Source organism: Cervus elaphus, chromosome 31, assembly GCF_910594005.1.
Source record: "Cervus elaphus chromosome 31, mCerEla1.1, whole genome shotgun sequence".
NCBI classification, from domain to species: Eukaryota; Metazoa; Chordata; class Mammalia; order Artiodactyla; family Cervidae; genus Cervus; species Cervus elaphus.
Window position 1 is genome coordinate 29512154 of NC_057845.1, and position 17332 is coordinate 29529485.

The 17332-nt window shown below is 36.1% G+C and overlaps 1 protein-coding gene across 1 annotated transcript in view; it reads right to left on the reverse strand.

Moving 5' to 3' along the window:
* Positions 1–2418: 2418 nt before the first annotated feature.
* The window catches only part of GBE1 (1,4-alpha-glucan branching enzyme 1), a 290669-nt gene continuing 275755 nt past the window's right edge, over positions 2419–17332 (reverse strand). The window contains exons 15-16 of the mRNA XM_043892923.1: positions 12549–12666; positions 2419–4365 (exon numbers count right to left, since the gene is read on the reverse strand). Coding sequence (XP_043748858.1) covers positions 4309–4365; positions 12549–12666 — 175 coding nt within the window. The 3' untranslated portion in view covers positions 2419–4308. The remainder of the gene's footprint in view (positions 4366–12548; positions 12667–17332) is intronic.

Sequence of the window (17332 nt, forward strand, 5' to 3'; positions counted from 1 at the left end):
GTGAGCAGAAGGCGAAGAGGGAAAGAAATAGAGACCTTGACACCTGATTGCAGCGACTCACAGGAGGCTGTGGCTGTTCCATTTTTGTTCAGTGTATCCTGACCTGCTATTGCCATTAAGAGGTTGCTAACTCATTCAGAAAGCTGGCTTACCTAAGAGAAGAGTCTGAGGAGCTGATACACTTAACAGCACCAAAAGGAATTCACTGTGACCTCCTAGTGCCTTCAGAGCAAAAGCTAAAATAAGCAAATAAAAGCAGTTGTGGGGGAAGACTGATACTTGGTCATCTGCAGGAGTGGAAGAAACGCAAAACCCCCTTCTCTGTAAAGCAGCCCACAGCCCCGGCCTGGAAGAATGTGGATAACTGTGCAGAAGTCTTGAAGGACAGACGAGTGGCAGGTGATGGTAATAGGGTGTTCCCGGTGAGAAAAAACTTGGACTATGTCTCCAAATGCTGACTCACCATCCTTGCAGTTACTGATCAAACAATAGCTCTTTATAAAACCAATGATGATGCTTTCCCCCCTCACTTTAATTGTCTTAAGACCCTGGAAAAGTCACTGAGTGCTTTCTGAAATGAGGCACTGGGAATTAAGAGCTACAACTGGAACTCAGGTCTTCTAAACATTGTATCACTTCTTTTAAAGCAATTTTCAGGTTTCTAGGTGAAACAGTCTATGCAAGCATACATGAGGGTCAAATACCTCTCTCTGATCCAGCAGAAATGACAAGAAAAACTGTTAATAAGTAAACTTCTGAAATACTTGCCCTTTGGTATAAGTAGAAATACCACAGAATCCCCCTTTGCTCATATAAACAAACAGCACATTCTCTGCACAGTTTTTGCCAAGAGTTAAAATCCAGATGTAATGTTTTAAATTATGGAGACAAAAACATTTATAACTACCGTAATCTTAAAGATTCCTCACACTACCAATTAAGAAATTCTGCCCTAAAGTATGACTATTTCTCTGCAATTCTCTACAAATCACCACTAATAAGATAATAGAGCAGAAAAATTAGTAGGGAGTTCATTTGATTTTTTTCCCCCTGAAGGCTGGCTTTAGTGCGAGAATTTATCTACATTTCAATTCTCACGCATTGTGAATGATAAATGAACTCTACTGCATAAAGGACATGACATTGCTGTGCCTTAGATTTCTATTTTCTTTCATCAGAATATCCCACCTAGCAAAATTCATAGCTCAGTGCTTGTCTCTCTATAAGGAATATGTAGATTAATGAAACGCCACCCCTCTAAAGAACCCTAGTTCAGGACATGATTCAAAACAGGCAAAAAGAAATAGTCTGAGAGGTGTAAGGCCAGGCAGTCAGCTGCCTCCTTATTTTGGTTTCTATCAGGCATGTCTGCTCTGGTTCATTCTAAACAGGAAGAGCAATAGGAAACCTATTTTATGATGCTTTCATCACCTGATTCAATGGCTGCAGGACCAGAGACAGTGAAGAGATATTTGCCCTGAAGCTGCAAGCAGAACACTAGAGGAAAACACATTACCCTTCACCGCTTCCCCCAGATCTGTCTGCACTCTCTCCTGTATTATTTGAAGAATAGGTTCCTTATCCAGACAGCCTCCTGTATGATCCTGCATAGCAATGGCTATAACCCTGATGGGTGACAAATGTTGAATTGATATTGCTAAGGGGAGTCTGGAGTCAGAGGAAAAAAATACGTGCATTCTTTTACAGTTGCTATGAGAAAAGTCAATTTATTGTCATTGGTTATTTTTTGATCTTGAGGAACATGGTGGCTAAATCCCTCATTTTATGTTAGAGATGAATACATCAGCTAAGAACAGGGCAAAGTGAGAAACATCAAAGGTACAGAAAAGAAAATATGAAATGAGTTGACCCTCAGAGTTCAAATGGTATAAAAAGAGAAACATTCTAGGAAAAATGTTTATAGTTCAAGTTTTGATTATTAAACACAGTGGCACTTTTTGGTATTAAACTAAAACATCAAGCATTATTAACATGATGGGTAAATTCTATTTTTGATAATAAAGCAATTCCTAACAGTTTCCTGCTAATATTAAAAAGTGATGGAAATAAGTCTGTAGTCATTTGTTTTCTAGAACATAAAAAATTAAAACAGCAAATATGCTTACCCTAAAAAAATCAATGAAGATAGATCACTCTAACTTTTGATGCTGGTAACAAACACAGCAGAGAAGAAAACATTATTATAGGGCAAACGATAAAATTTTGCATCTATCTGTTGTGATTATTGAAAATGTTTAACCAATAAGAAGAAAAAATATTCTCACCAGAATACATGATGATGAGAATGTTACTGATACAAAAATGGAGATGTAAAGTGAAGTATACTGCAAATATTAAAATGTTCGGTAAAGGCTGTTTGCTATGACAGGTAGAGGAAAAAACTCCAAACACATTCTATTTTGGACTCAATATTTTGTTTATTTGCATATATTTTTATATTTCACACCTAGCAACATCTATTTATCATCATTCTTGTGGGGGAAAACTTGACAAAGGCAATTAACTTACATTATATCAGGTATAAATTTGAACTTTACACTGTGAACTCTATGACCGTATTAGTAAGGTCAATCAACATAATGAAAATATAGCATATAACTGCACTGGTCTTTATGATTTTCCACAGAGGTCTAAGGGGGGAAAAAAAAACAAGTTCTAGGTGTGAAGTGATTCCTTATCATTCTTTAAAGAGCCCTGATAGAAAATTAGCATCTCTCTTTATACACAAGAAATGTAAAGAAAGGTAAGAAATTATAAGCTAGAACACAAAACGTCAGGGTTGTACATTATGTTATTATCAACAACAGGCATGGTACAAGATCATGGCAGCGCTAAGATGTTAATAACATATCTGAAAGAGGAAAAGCATTACAGAAGGTTTTCTTTCGGTTGTTTCCTGGGGTGTATCACCATCAGCTGGCTTCGCTGTCAGGAAATCAAACTATTACTCTACTTTGAAATTAAAGCAAATTACACATGTCAGACCTAGATTTAAGGTTTTATTCAAATGATAAAGAAGATGGTTAAGACACAGGTTTAGCTATAAAAGGAAGTCTTTTTTGCTAATCTCTTCCATTACTAAACCAGTTTTTAAGAGAAAGACTTTCATGTACTCCTTAATAGCCATGATAATCAGGCTAAAAACAAAGCAGCAGTCAGTATGAATGTAAAGGAAAATATTAAATCTTTAAAAAGGTGACTTTATGTCTCATAAGTACATCATAATTTCTCAATTACAAATGGATTACATATCAGTGATTACACATTTGTGGCCTGCTATTTATTAAACCAAGGGGCAATTTCATGATGGAGTATCTCACGATTAACTGTCGAAGCAGTTAACTCAGCTTCTAAAAGTGCTCAGGTTTGGAGTTGGAGAGGAGCTTAGATATCTGAGTTGGTTGGTATAATTTCAAGTTACAAAATAGTACCTAAAGAAAAAAAATAGTATTAACTCCCACACCTAGTCCATCATGCATATGTGCATAAGTGTGGGGAAGGTCTCAGAGCTGAAATAGGCATTTAAATTTCACTCTAGAAAAATTCCATAACATCACAGTAAAATAAACATTAGCAGAGACAACTCTGCAATATTTTTTTATTGGTTGAAAGTAAAAGATATTTTCTGAAATGTTACAATTACCAGGTCAAGCCTTCAGAAATGAAGATACTGGCATCTACCAAGATACTAAATGAAATAGAGACCACAAGATAGAACTTATGCAAAATAAGGCATGGATGGGTTCATAGGCAACAACTTTTATATTTGTCACAATTCTTTGTTTTATATTATTACTATATATTTATTACAGTATTTCTAAACACACGTTGAAAAAGGAAAGTAACAATCTCTAGGGTCTTGTAATTTAGACCAAGAGATACCAGAACAAATAAAGTCACCAAATATTTGCCTTAAAAAAAATACTGTATACATTCAACAGAAATAATCAAACATGGACACATGATTCAAATTTGAACTTAAAAGGATTAAATAATTGGCCTGTAAGGCAAAATTCTTTAAAGACGTAATATACAACACTTCAAGGATTCTAGCTGTTCAGATGGCTGGACAATGTAGTCTAGGATCTCTAAAATTTAAAAAATACGTCCCCTTCTACTTTTTAAAGTTTGACATTCATTTTCATAAACCAATACAGAATTTCAGACATCGGACATTCCGGCTAGACAAATATATTTTGAAAAGCTTACACATTACAAGTTCTGGGACAGGGAGCGAGGGAAAGCAAAGCACAGGTCTTCCGCTGCGGGAGCTGAAATCAGATTTCTTCAGTTGGGCAGGTCCAGATTGCGAAGGATGAGGGCCACTCGGTTTGGAATGTACACCTAAATCAACACAGTCGTGTCAGTGCATTTAAAAGAAACACTGGGCTTGATATCGCATCAAAGCGACTTGATATCGTATCGAACATGATGCAGTCCGCATTTGCGTAAATTACAGCTCCCTTAACAATTCTACTGGCTCTGAGGAGGCTCTATTCGACAATTTTGGCATTAAGACTCCTTTAAAACGATCACCGCTAGAGGGCTCCATACGCTTTACAAAACCCGATGCTCCCCAGACAAAAAAAGACAGAAATAGCCTTGGCGGCTCTGGTTCCGAACTGGCAGGTGGTGAAGGCAGGCTGCCCTCCAGTTCACAACGTTAGTCTAGTCAGGTAAATAAAAGTAACATACAGAAGACTGGTCAAGTCAGGACACATTATTGTTCTGGTTAGTATTCTCTCCTGTCATTTTAAGAACAAAACCTTAACGGTCATAGTATAAGGTTATCTTAAGTGGATTTTAGTCCCTGCCCCAATTTAAATCAGTCAAGAGGCTTGCTACCCATTGAAGGTGCAATCCACTTCTTTGCATGCCCTGCAGAGTCCTGACTCAGCTCCTTCTTGAATATGTGCAACTCCCGTCTCAGATATGCTCTTCACTTAACCCTTCACCCTTTACTTCTCCTAGATCCTGAAAAATCCCAACTCCACGGAGAGGTGTTCTTTGACAACTCTAGATCTGATAGTGTCTCCATTTCGTTTTCTATCACAGCACCATTTTTCTTTCTATCTGAACATTTAACACAATTTGTAATTGTTTTTTCAAGTTTATGATCAACCCTTCCCACTAGATTATTAGGTTTACCAGGGCAGAGGCCACATGTCTTCATATTTCTAACTTTTAGTAGGTGTCAGTGGACAAAGTAGGTGCCAGTGATGACTAAATAAAAGAATGAAGGAAGGAATAAGTAACTGTGGGATCAATATGTATATATTTCACAAGATATTAATATACTTGCATCTAAAATAATTTTTATAAAACTGAGAAGTGATTTGAACTGCTTGATGCTTAACTGTGTGCTATTTTACACAGAAGGGATTAATTACCATTAACAAAGCAGACAGTAAAAATAATATTACATATTGCTGTCATCATTGTGATAGTATCTCTCCATTTCTGAATTTGTGAATATTGCACAATTTTCAGTTACTTTAACTGAAAACTTGACCAATGGTTTAAAAAAAAAGAGAAAGGCTTTTATAGTTTAGAACCGAATGAAAGATGAAAAACAAAACAAAACAGAGCTTTAGGGGAAAAAATTAAAGAACAGAACAGCTGATTTTCACTGACAGACCACTGTATGTCCAGTGTATCTCAAGTCAGCAAATGAACACAACGTTTTCCCACAAGGTTGCTGTGATAAAGACATCTTACAACTGTTTTTAAAAAATCAGATACACCAATACAGTTAGTTTTGAACATTAATGATTAAAGCAGTTTTTAAACGATGGAATTTTGAAAAATTTATATTATGAATGCAATAACTAGAGAACAGTTTTTCTAATCTTGAATTAAAAGTAAGTGACTTAGCACTGTCATCTGAGAAAAATGTCACACAAGCTCACAGTTTACTGGGTTACTCACTGTCTCAGACTGATAGGCAATCCAGTACTTAACCTCCAAAAGATACATATTACATCCTTGTGTTCATTAAGTGTGGGGAACTGTGTATTTCAGTGCCATAATCAGTTTCCCTACAATTTACACATTGTTTTTAATGTCATATAGCTTTTAAACCACATCATGATTTAATGGCTAATATCTCTTCCATTCAATATTTTCTCTTTGACAGTGATAGATAAGCTGTTATAAGATGGGCTCAACAAAAGAAAGCCAGAGCTACCCATGAACAAAGGCAGGACTATACCCAGGGGTCCAGACAGATCTAGTGCAAACTATGGCCTATTTCCACAACGATGCTACAGACTAAAGCAACACAGACCAAAGCCAGAGAGGAGAAATCAAAGAAATCAATAGTCAGATTCAGTCAATTCCCTCTCCAAGTCTTCTCAAAACAGGTATGAATCAAGAGAGAGCAGTTCTGGGACTTCCCTGGCATTTCAGTGGTTAAGACTCTGTACTCCCAAAGCATGGGGTGTGGGTTTGATCTCTGGTCATGTAACTAAGATGCCACATGTCAGAGTCAAAAAATTAAAAAAAAAAAAAAGAAAAGAAAAGAGAGAGATACCTGTTCTGCCTTATTCTATCTGTTTAGTTCAGCGAATCATAGTAACTAGGTGTAAGTAATCAGTGGGACAGCAGGTTATAATCAGAATGGTTCTGAATTGTTCTATTAAGACCACTCTAAAACTGAAGACTGATCTAAATTTTTTTTAAAAATTCTCAGTAGCATGGGAAACTGAAGAAAAGGATTTCAGGTCCGTTTACTTTAAGAATACCTCTCTGGTATCTTTGACCCTACATGCAGATAAAGAGATTCTGCTTGGCCCGGCTCCTGAGAAGGCAGCTGTCAAGACATGTAAGGCCCAGGACAGAGAGCGCCAGGCCCCCAGTGGGGCAGAGCGATGGGCCAGAGCGATGGGCCAGGACGTTGCCTCGGTCTCGTACCAGATCTTACACCGTTTCGGGATCTACCCTGATTTTATTACCCCATACTGATTTAATTAATGAAATATGAACAACTATAAGCTGATAATTTCGAAGCAATCTTACTCTCTGTGATCTCCGGTATTTTAGCTAGTCCAAATTTAAGAGTAAAACAAAGAGGGTAATGTAAGAACTTCAAGGTTTGCAATAAACGCACTGAATTTCCTCTTTTGGCATTTAATTGTTAAAAAACTGCTCTAAGAGTTCTCTCTAAATGATGCTGGCCATTTTATGTAAGGACTTTTATGATGCCAATTCCAGTCACACTTCAAGGCCGCTTAATACTATCTGCTCAAAAACCATTGGTTGATAATTGTACAATATCATTAACAGGAAAATTGTGTAATTATACTTTTTCACTGCAGTGTTAATTACCAGAATGTGTCCATGTTGCTTCAGAGCCTTGCAGTATAGGCAACAAGAAAAAATTTCCCCAAGCAACAGATTTTTTTCTTAACTATGGCTATTTATGGATTTTGAAATTTTCTTCTTTATTAGGGTTCTGCATATATAAATCAATGTTCTTAGTAGTTAGGAAATGACTACCAATTATACTAAAAGACTTAAGATAATTAGAGCTAATTCTTATGATGTGACAATTACAGACATAAACAATTTGGGGCTCTATAATTTATTGCTAAGTATTGGCTTCTGTAAATCTCAATTTACAATTTTAATTCTATAAATAGTTTTGATTCCTATGGCAAAAGAAATATGAACATATTTTAAGTAGATTTAAATATAACTGCTTATATTTAAATATGAATATTGCATATTTAAGCTTATGTATACAGAAACCATTTAGTATACACATCACAGATAGTATATGCTGATAAACATATTCACCATGCCCATTTACTAGTCACTAAGCCATGAACATTTTGTAGCTAGGATCACATTAAGAACATATGAGACAGTGTAATGTAAAGTCATGAATTTTATTTTTTTCTAGCTGTCTTTGTACTCTGTTCTTCACAAGGAATCAGAATGCCACAACGTAATCTGGTTCATTTATTAAGAGAGTCAAAATGCATGCCATTTACCCAGTTATTTTGACTACATAAGGACTTAATCACTACACAAACTATTACTATGGATTAAAAAAAAAAACAACAACAACAAAAACTTTGATCACACAACGATCTACTATATTATGCCATCCAAGCAAAGTATTATGTTCTTCTTGGGTCAAAATTGATTTACAAATATTAATTGCACAGTTTTTGAAAACAGGTTATCAAAAATTTGGAAACAGCAAACTTAAAAATAATTTTCAATAAAAATACTTAAAAGGCAAATTTTAAAATGTTCTTATAAATTATAAAATTTAGCAACTGTATAAATCATAGTGAAAACAGCATTTGTTGAAAAGGGCATTAGATCTTAACAATCTACATATATGTCTATCACAAATTATTTTGAAAAATAAGGATGACATAAATAATTTTAATTTTCACATATATCTTTTAATTTATAAAATATTTTCTAAGGAAAAAACATTATAATTCATTATTTTGCATTAGGCTTAAGAGAAAAGTAATCTAGTAAATATTTCTATAATATTTCTATGTAGAAATATATATTTAGAAATATGAAAAAGAGAAAACTTTATGAATTAAAATTGATTTGTTTAAAAAAAAACTAAACATTTTCATAATTCTTGATAGAGCAAAAAAACATTTCCCAACTTTATATTTTCAACACCTACAACTGAGGGGCAATAATAAAGATACATCTATGTCAAACACCCTATTTAAACTAAAAGTCTACCTTTGAATCACCAAATTTAGACTGGAAGTAGACAGATCTATTTCTTAAGATTAAGGAGATTTACTGGCAAAATAACAGATGCTAAAACTATTGCTTTATTCACATTTCACCATTAAGACTACTTAAGTTATTGTAAAGCAATCTAATTTATTTCAGGGTCAATCATCTCTGTTCTTTGATTTGTGCCATGGAGTTTGAATTTATGAATCAGAAAAGAAAAAGGAAGTGCCCTTGCCCCTTCTGGTTTACTGATGACGTTACAGGTTAAATGTAAGTTCCTATATCAGGAGCTAAAATGCAGAGAAACTATTATGCCAAAATGGAGTTTCCAAAAGCTGCCAGTAAAGCAGAATGGAAAAGTTCTGCCTTATAGCTTCTTGGCCTTTGTGAGACACTCCAACCTTAGCATATACATCTCAGCAGCAGTACACACGCAGTTCTCCTCTGGTTTCACAGTTTTAACTGATGGAGCACAAAAAGAAGATGCCGGGGTGGTACCTGCTGAAGCTGCAGCGTGTGTGGCTATTTTAAGATTCCTTTGAGTTCTGTTTGTTGCTATCTTTGAAAACAGATTTGACACTTATTCAGCAGATCCTTTGGATTACTGAGCTTGCAAATTAAGCTTTGGCAAATACAGTGTGCTAGTTGTGGTGGACAGAAATTTCCTGGAAAAGTTACATTTTTGTCTCCCCTCCCCTCTTTATTCTAGACATGTGGGAGGCAGAAGTCAGGTCAAATGAGACCTAAAACCTGACTGGATCCCAGCACATTATCGATCAGTTTAATAAAGAGTTCTGTTATAATGAGGCATTCTTATACTGGATGTATATTTGAATCTTCAAAAGATAACTCAGGTAAGAAGGAATTTGTTTTATTGGATTTTCTGGTCTACTGGGGCTCCCTTATTTTATAAAAAAAATTATTATATTGCATTAATATAAATTATTCAAAAAATCACAATACCATAATGAATACTATGACTATTTTATGTACCCACACGTTGCTTAAGAAATCATCCCTAACCACCAACCTTTTTTTTTTTTTAAATTGTATTGTAGTTAATTTACTGGGTGCCTTATTTCTTACATTAAAACCCAGGATCATTTCATTTGGAATCTAAAGGCTTATTTAAAATGAGTTATTCCTAAAGCACCTGTAGTCATCAAAAACAAGATGCTGCTGCTGGGAAGACAGAACCAATATTTACCTCCTGACCCAGTGGGATCAGAATTCTATTACAGGTAGTGGTTAAGCTTGCTCTATTTCTCATATGCTTGCACGGCTGTATCTCTCTACCTGCTATGGAGACTTATGTGACATTCTCCGTTCCATCAGCTCATTTAGAACTGCACAGTCCATATTTGCAAGATCAATTTAATTAGTGCTTGAAAAGTAATCTCCTGTCTGTGGCTGCCACTGGTTACTTGGCTTGTTTTAATTATGACAGAATATCTTTGCCCTTAAAAAATCAAAAGGATGTCAAGATATTTTCTGCCCAGCCTCAAAGATTGCAAGCCCTCACCTAAGATGATAATTTCTCCAAAGTTGGGAGAATGTCCTCAAAGCATCTAGTGTCTTGGCACACTTAGAATACCTAAATAAATATTAAACAGCCATGACAATAATAATTTTTAAATATATGTACAACAGCATTTTGCAATTTCCTCAAAGTTTGGCTGTGTTAATGAATTTATACCTAAGAATCTCTTGCTATAGGCAGGATACTATTATTAATCCTCACTATACAGACAGGCAAACGCAGGCACAAAAAGGTCAAATTACTCAAGTTCTCATAGCTGGTCTCCATAAATGGCAGACTGGCGACTTAACCCCAAATCCCCTGCCATGACATTTTGTGATCTTTTCCCTGTATTACCAGGCTTCCCTCACCAACACAACCCTCTTTGGCTACATGAACCTTTAGGAAAGTTAGCTATGTAACATGTTTGCTGGCTGAAATTTCAAATTTCTTTCAGTCTATATCAACTGGTTCCAGTCTGGCTTTATCACAACTGGGTGCTGCTTCTCCCTGACTCCTCCTTAGGAGCGCGGTCACCTTCCCTAACCCCTCAGGGTTCTCTAACTCTTCGGTTATTTCAGAGCTTTAAGATCATTTTCTCATTCAATTTCAGAAACTATTTTTATCAGTCTTATTTTACATGTCAAAACTGAATGTTCTGACAACCACAGCAAGTATTCCTTGAAGAAATAATCTGCTAGCACCTGTGAGCGCTCCCTCTTGAAAATACATATGAATTTGTATTTCCATCTAAAGCCAAATCAACGTCATCAATAGCAGCACCCTACACACACACTGAGGGTAACATCCAGGTCTCCGAAGGCTCTTGGCTTTGCTCAGAGCTGATATCAACAATTTAATCTTATTCATCCCTGCTCTTTTATTTTATGCTGCTGTCTTTGACATATATAATAGCAGCTTACAAAGTAAGGTGCTGCTACCATCCTGGGAGGTGGGAATACAGTAGCAAAAGGAGGGAGCAAGGGGTACCATACAGATTCGCATGTTTGATATTTATCTAAACTTTTTTTTTAATGAGAGAATTAAACAGCAATGATAAAACTATACATTATGGGATACATCTTGGCCTTATATAAGTGAAACAAATCCAAGTCCTCTCCTTGTGAAACCAGCAAACAAAAAAAACTGCAGTGCTGAGACAGACAGGTAGAAGAAGAGGGATGAGAAAGAAAGAGAGAGGGATACGTGACTAGTCATGAAGAGCGAAACATATATAATGCAGATGTGGACTTGGCCATCAACGAAGAATTTCTCCACCTATGCAGAATTTCTAAATTCTACATTGCAATTTTTTTACTGAAATATAGTTTCAGGTGTATGACATGATTCAAATTTTTTATATATTATACTCCATTAATAGTTATTATAAAATATTGGCTATATTTTCTGTGCTGTACAACATATCTGTGCAGCTTATTTACTTCATAAATAGTATTTTGTACTTCTTAATCCCTAAGTCTGTCCTGTTGCTACCCTTTCCTTATCCCCACTGGTAACCACTAGCTTGTTCTTTATATCTATGACTCTATTTCTGTTTTGTTATATTCACTTGTTTATTTTTTAGACTCCACATGTAAGTGATGACAAATAGTATCTGTCTTTCTCTAACTTCTTTCATTAAGCATAATACCTTCCAGATCCATCCATACTGCTGTAAATGGCAAAATTTTATTCTACGTTTTTAAAAAGAAATTGAATTTAGTAGTTTAAAGCAGTATCCTGTCATTGTGTCAACCTCACAAAGTAAAATTTTGTTAACATAAAACAACACTCTCCTCAGTAATACAAAGAAACCAGAGAATTTTATAACTAGAATGAATTCACAGTCTTTAATGACTACATGAAAGAAAAAAAAATGTATACATAGATTCTTTTAAGGTGTTTAAAATGAAACTTTGATAGTCCATAACACAGAAAGCTGCAAGAAGAAAGTAAATTGTTGTAGGAAAATTAGAAATATAATAGAAAGAAAGCCAAAACCTGCCTTCCTCTTATGTCTTGAGAAATAATTTTTAATCCTATTAATATTCAAATTTCCCCAACTGTCTGCTAAATATCCTTTATTATTTGTTTCTCCAAAACCCAGTGAGTCCAGCACCACACATTGCCTCTATTTTCTTCGTGCGATCAATACCCCTTCCCTACCCCCTGCCTTGTGTCCATGTTGCTGACTTGCTGAAGAGTTGTTTCCTTGGACAAAAAGGCATTGCTCTGAAAATACAGAATAAATTTAAATGAAATGAAAATACCTTAAAATCTTACTTACCAAAAGAGAACAGGGACAGTTATTATGTTCAAAAGGTTCAGAGAAGAATTCGGTATTGTGGTCCAGTCTCTTGTGTCCTCCGTATTCTGCTGCATCTGAATCGAGCACAATTTTGTACGTATAGCTCTTAAGGAATCACAACAGTTTAGGAGTTGAATGAGACATTATATAATATGTCTGAGACAGGATTTAGTAGCGAGTATTCGGAACATTGTTAAATGATGATTTGTGCTATGTTCTCTTTTCTTCTCTACTATTTCAGTTTCTCATGTTTGAAAGGGCTTTATAGGCTATCTAGTCCACACACCCACGGGACCTTTGTTATCCTTTTATCACAGCTTGGCACAAGATCATCTATACCTATTAGTGAAGAGTCTACTTTCTTCTTCGTGCAACCAGTTCCATTTTTTAGAAATTCTTCTCCATGTTGAGCAGAATTTTGATTTTCTGAAAACTTTTTCCACCCAGAAAAGCCATAAAGAATAAATTCAAAATACAGTAGCTTTCAAATATTTAATAATAGCTATGCTATCTCCATTGGTCCTCTACATATATTACTAAATACTTATTAAATAGAATCTGAGAACCTTCAATGATTTCTCATTTGATATGGCTGTTTCTCTTTTCCCATCTCTGAATTCATTCTAGTTTGCTAGATCCTGGTTGACAAAGTGAGGAATACAGAAGTGAACTAAGGGTCCACATGTGTTCTGAAGATTGAGCACCCTTGGTTACAGACACATGCTTCTATTAATGCACAAGATCATGTAAACATACTATCCATTATGCCACAGAATTCATGTTGTAATCATGTGATCTGCTACAATTTAATACCCAATTTTTCACAGTGAACTGTTTGTATGGTAGTAGTAATGCATTTATTTAACTTATACGTGATTGTTTAACATATATGCAGAGTACATCATAAGAAATGCTGGGCTGGATGAAGCACAAGCTAGAATCAAGATTGCCGGGAGAAATATCAATAACCTCAGATATGCAGATGACACCACCCTTATGGCAGAGAGTGAAGAACTAAAGAGCCTCTTGATGAAAGTGAAAGAGGAGAGTGAAAAAGTTGGTTTAAAGCTCAGCATTCAGAAAACAAAGATCATAGTGTCCAGTCCCATCACTTCATGGCAAATAGATGGAGAAACAGTTGGAAACAGTGGCAGACTTTATTTTTTTGGGCTCTAAAATCACTGCAGGTGGTGACTGCAGCCATGAAATTAAAAGATGCTTGCTCCTTGGAAGGAAAGTTATGACCAACCTAGATAGCATATTAAAAAGAAGAGACATTACTTTGCCAACAAAGGTCCATCTAGTCAAGGCTATGGTTTTTCCAGTGGTCATGTATGGATGTGACAGTTGGACTATAAAGAAAGCTGAGCGCAGAAGGATTGATGCTTTTCAATTGTGGTGTTGGAGAAAACTCTTGAGAGTCCGTTGGACTGCAAGGAGATCCAACCAGTCCATCCTAAAGGAAATCAATCCTGAATATTCATTGGAAGGACTGATGCTGAAGCTGAAATGCCAATACTTTGGCTACCTGATGCGAAGAGCTGACTCATTGGAAAAGACCATGATGCTGGGAAAGATTGAAGGCAGGAGGACAAGGGGATGACAGAAGATTAGATGGTTGGATGGCACCACCAACTCAATGGACATGAGTTTGAGTAAACTCCTGGAGTTGGTGATGGACAGGGAGGCCTGGCGTGCTGCAGTCCATAGGGTCGCAGAGTCAGACACGACTGAGTGACTGAATTGAACTGAACTGAGTATTGTATTTGTAACAAAACAACAGCTATGGTTCCTATGTTCAAATTTATAATCAGAAAGTCTAGAAATTATACTTGGTTAAAAAAATCTACAAGTAAATATACATGGATACTTAGAAATTTAAGTTTCTTCTAGTTTAAGGAGGGAGACAGACGGGTGCCTAGGTGCTTTGCATTTTCCTGGTATTTAATCTCAGAAATGTTTGTATATTTTTCTTACAGCAAAAGCTATCACATTAAAAGTACAGGGGGGTTAAGAAGTTATGACTATCATTTTCATTCCTAGACCTTTGTTTAAGAGATGCAGATGGTTGCACCATAGGAATTTTGCTGGGAGTAGTGACTCCATTTCAGTCAATCCAGGTCAATATACTCTAATGCAAATCTAGACTAACAATCAGCATGTTAATGAGCTTAAAGCAGAGGGAGAGGGACAAATACTGAGTTCAAAAGCTGACTACAGGCCACAAGCACGTTCTAACCATACTCACGTGATTTGAGCATGTGATTTATTTACTGGAGAAATATGGACAGGATAGTGAGAACAAATCATTAGAGACACGGTAAATAAATGAAGCCCTCTGGTATGAAAGGAACTACTAAAAGAGAAGTTTAGCTTTTGTTCTTCATCCTAGTTCATTAATTACTTGCACAAATCTTCAAAAAGCATTAAACGAAAACAAAAAGAGTCCAATACAGTTTAGAGAATAAAGACCTAGAATCCATTCTGCAACACCTTCAGAAATACATCCATTCAGAAATACTTTATCAATTATTAAGTTATTGGTTAACAACATAGATTATTGGTACTAGTGACTGAAGGAAGGAAGTATATTGTGAAAAGCACTGATTCCCAACCTGTGGGTGGATGATCACTGGCCATTGTGTTATCATAAGAGTCTCACAGAATGAGTAATTACCTTATTATAAGGGACTGGGATTCTATATATACCTGTGTGAAGACTAAATTATGTGCTCTTATACCCATTTGGTACTTTTTTTCAAAGAATGTGCACTTTTTTGATTAATATGACATAGAGGTTTTCAAAAGTCACAGAATTTATAGTAAGTTTTTTGCCTATATATTTTCTCAATGAAGGATACTGAAAGAGCAATTGTTATATAAGGATCAATATATTTTTGACATTGAAAGGGACCATCACACTGAAAATGGTAAGAATCTACTCACTTAATGGATATAATTTATAGCTATAAAGGAAAAGCCATAAAGTTTCAAAACATCAGTTTAGACCTATTTCTCTGATCTATAATTTAAAGAAAAAAATTCTGCCATGGCTACTTTTGGAATTACCCAGCCCTGTATCTATATTACCCAGGGACTACAATAACTTCCTTTAGAAAACACGACCCTTAATTCCAGAAATTCCAACAATTTAAAACACTAGATTAAAAAGTAATGATTGTGACAGAGCTTTATAATTGTAAATTACTATATTACTTAAGAACCAGGAAACCAGAGAAATGCAAATCAAAACCTCAATGAGGTACCATTACACGCCAGTCAGGATGGCTGCTGTCCAAAAGTCTACAAACAATAAATGCTGGAGAGGGTGTGGAGAAAAGGGAACCCTCTTACACTGTTGGTGGGAATGCAAACTAGTACAGCCGCTATGGAAAACAGTGTGGAGATTCCTTAAAAAACTGGAAATAGAACTGCCATATGACCCAGCAATCCCACTCCTGGGCATACACACCAAGGAAACCAGATCTGAAAGAGACACATGCACCCCAATGTTCATCACAGCACTGTTTACAGTAGCCAGGACATGGAAGCAACCTAGATGCCCATCAGCAGATGAATGGATAAGAAAACTGTGGTACATATACACCATGGAATATTACTCAGTCATTAAAAAGAATACATTTGAATCAGTTCTAATCAGATGGATGAAACTGGAGCCCATTATACAGAGTGAAGTAAGCCAGAAAGATAAACACCAACACAGTATACTAATACATATATATGGGATTTAGAAAGATGGTAACGATAACCCTATATGCAAGACAGAAAAAGAGACACAGATGTATAGAACAGACTTTTGGACTCTATGGGAGAAGGCGAGGGTGGGATGATCTGAGAGAACAGCATTGAAACATGTATACTATCAAGGGTGAAACAGATTGCCAGTCCAGGTTGGATGCATGAGACAAGTGCTCAGGCCTGGTGCACTGGGAAGACCCAGAAGGATGGGATGGAGAGGGAGGTGGGAGGGGGTTCAGGATGTGGAACACATGTAACTCCATGGCTGATTCATGTCAATGTATGACAAAAACCACTACAATATTGTAAAGTAATTAGCCTCTATTAATAAAAACAGGAACCAGGAAATCCCATCTTTTAGGAATGCTGCTTAGAATAGACATTTCTAAAAGGGTTATCTGGGCAACTGGATTTTTGCTTCTCTCTCCTCTCATTCAGGCATTCCCTCACTCCCTCTTTCCCATGTACATGTGGACACACACAGATCACACACGTGGCGTGGGACCCACACAGCACCAACACCCCTAGAGAGCCCTGCCCCGTCTGCCAGTGAAGAATATCCCTCTGAAAATATAACTCAGAGCTAGTTTACCCTTAAACTGTCTTCTTCATAGGATTTCCAATTCCACAGTAGATAAATTTAGCAGGACATCTCAGCACCTCCACGTTTCTTTTATTCATAGCTGCCTCCCTCCATCTAGCAGAGTGCCTTCTCATTATAGCTTTTCAGTACATCTCTGAAACTGATATTCAGGATGACAATTCTGATTCATGAAGAAAGGCCAAATTACACGTCTTGTATTTTATATTAGAGGAACGTAGAAGAAATTATTTTTCCCATTCACTTAATAAATACACACAACGTAGGAGGCTCTGTGCAAGATATTAAAAAAAATGACTAAGATGTAGTTTTAGTTTATGTGCAACTCATAGCCTGTTAAGGGGAGATTAGAAACACATATGAATGTCCATAAATAAAGCAGAAGGCAATATTCAGTGAGAGG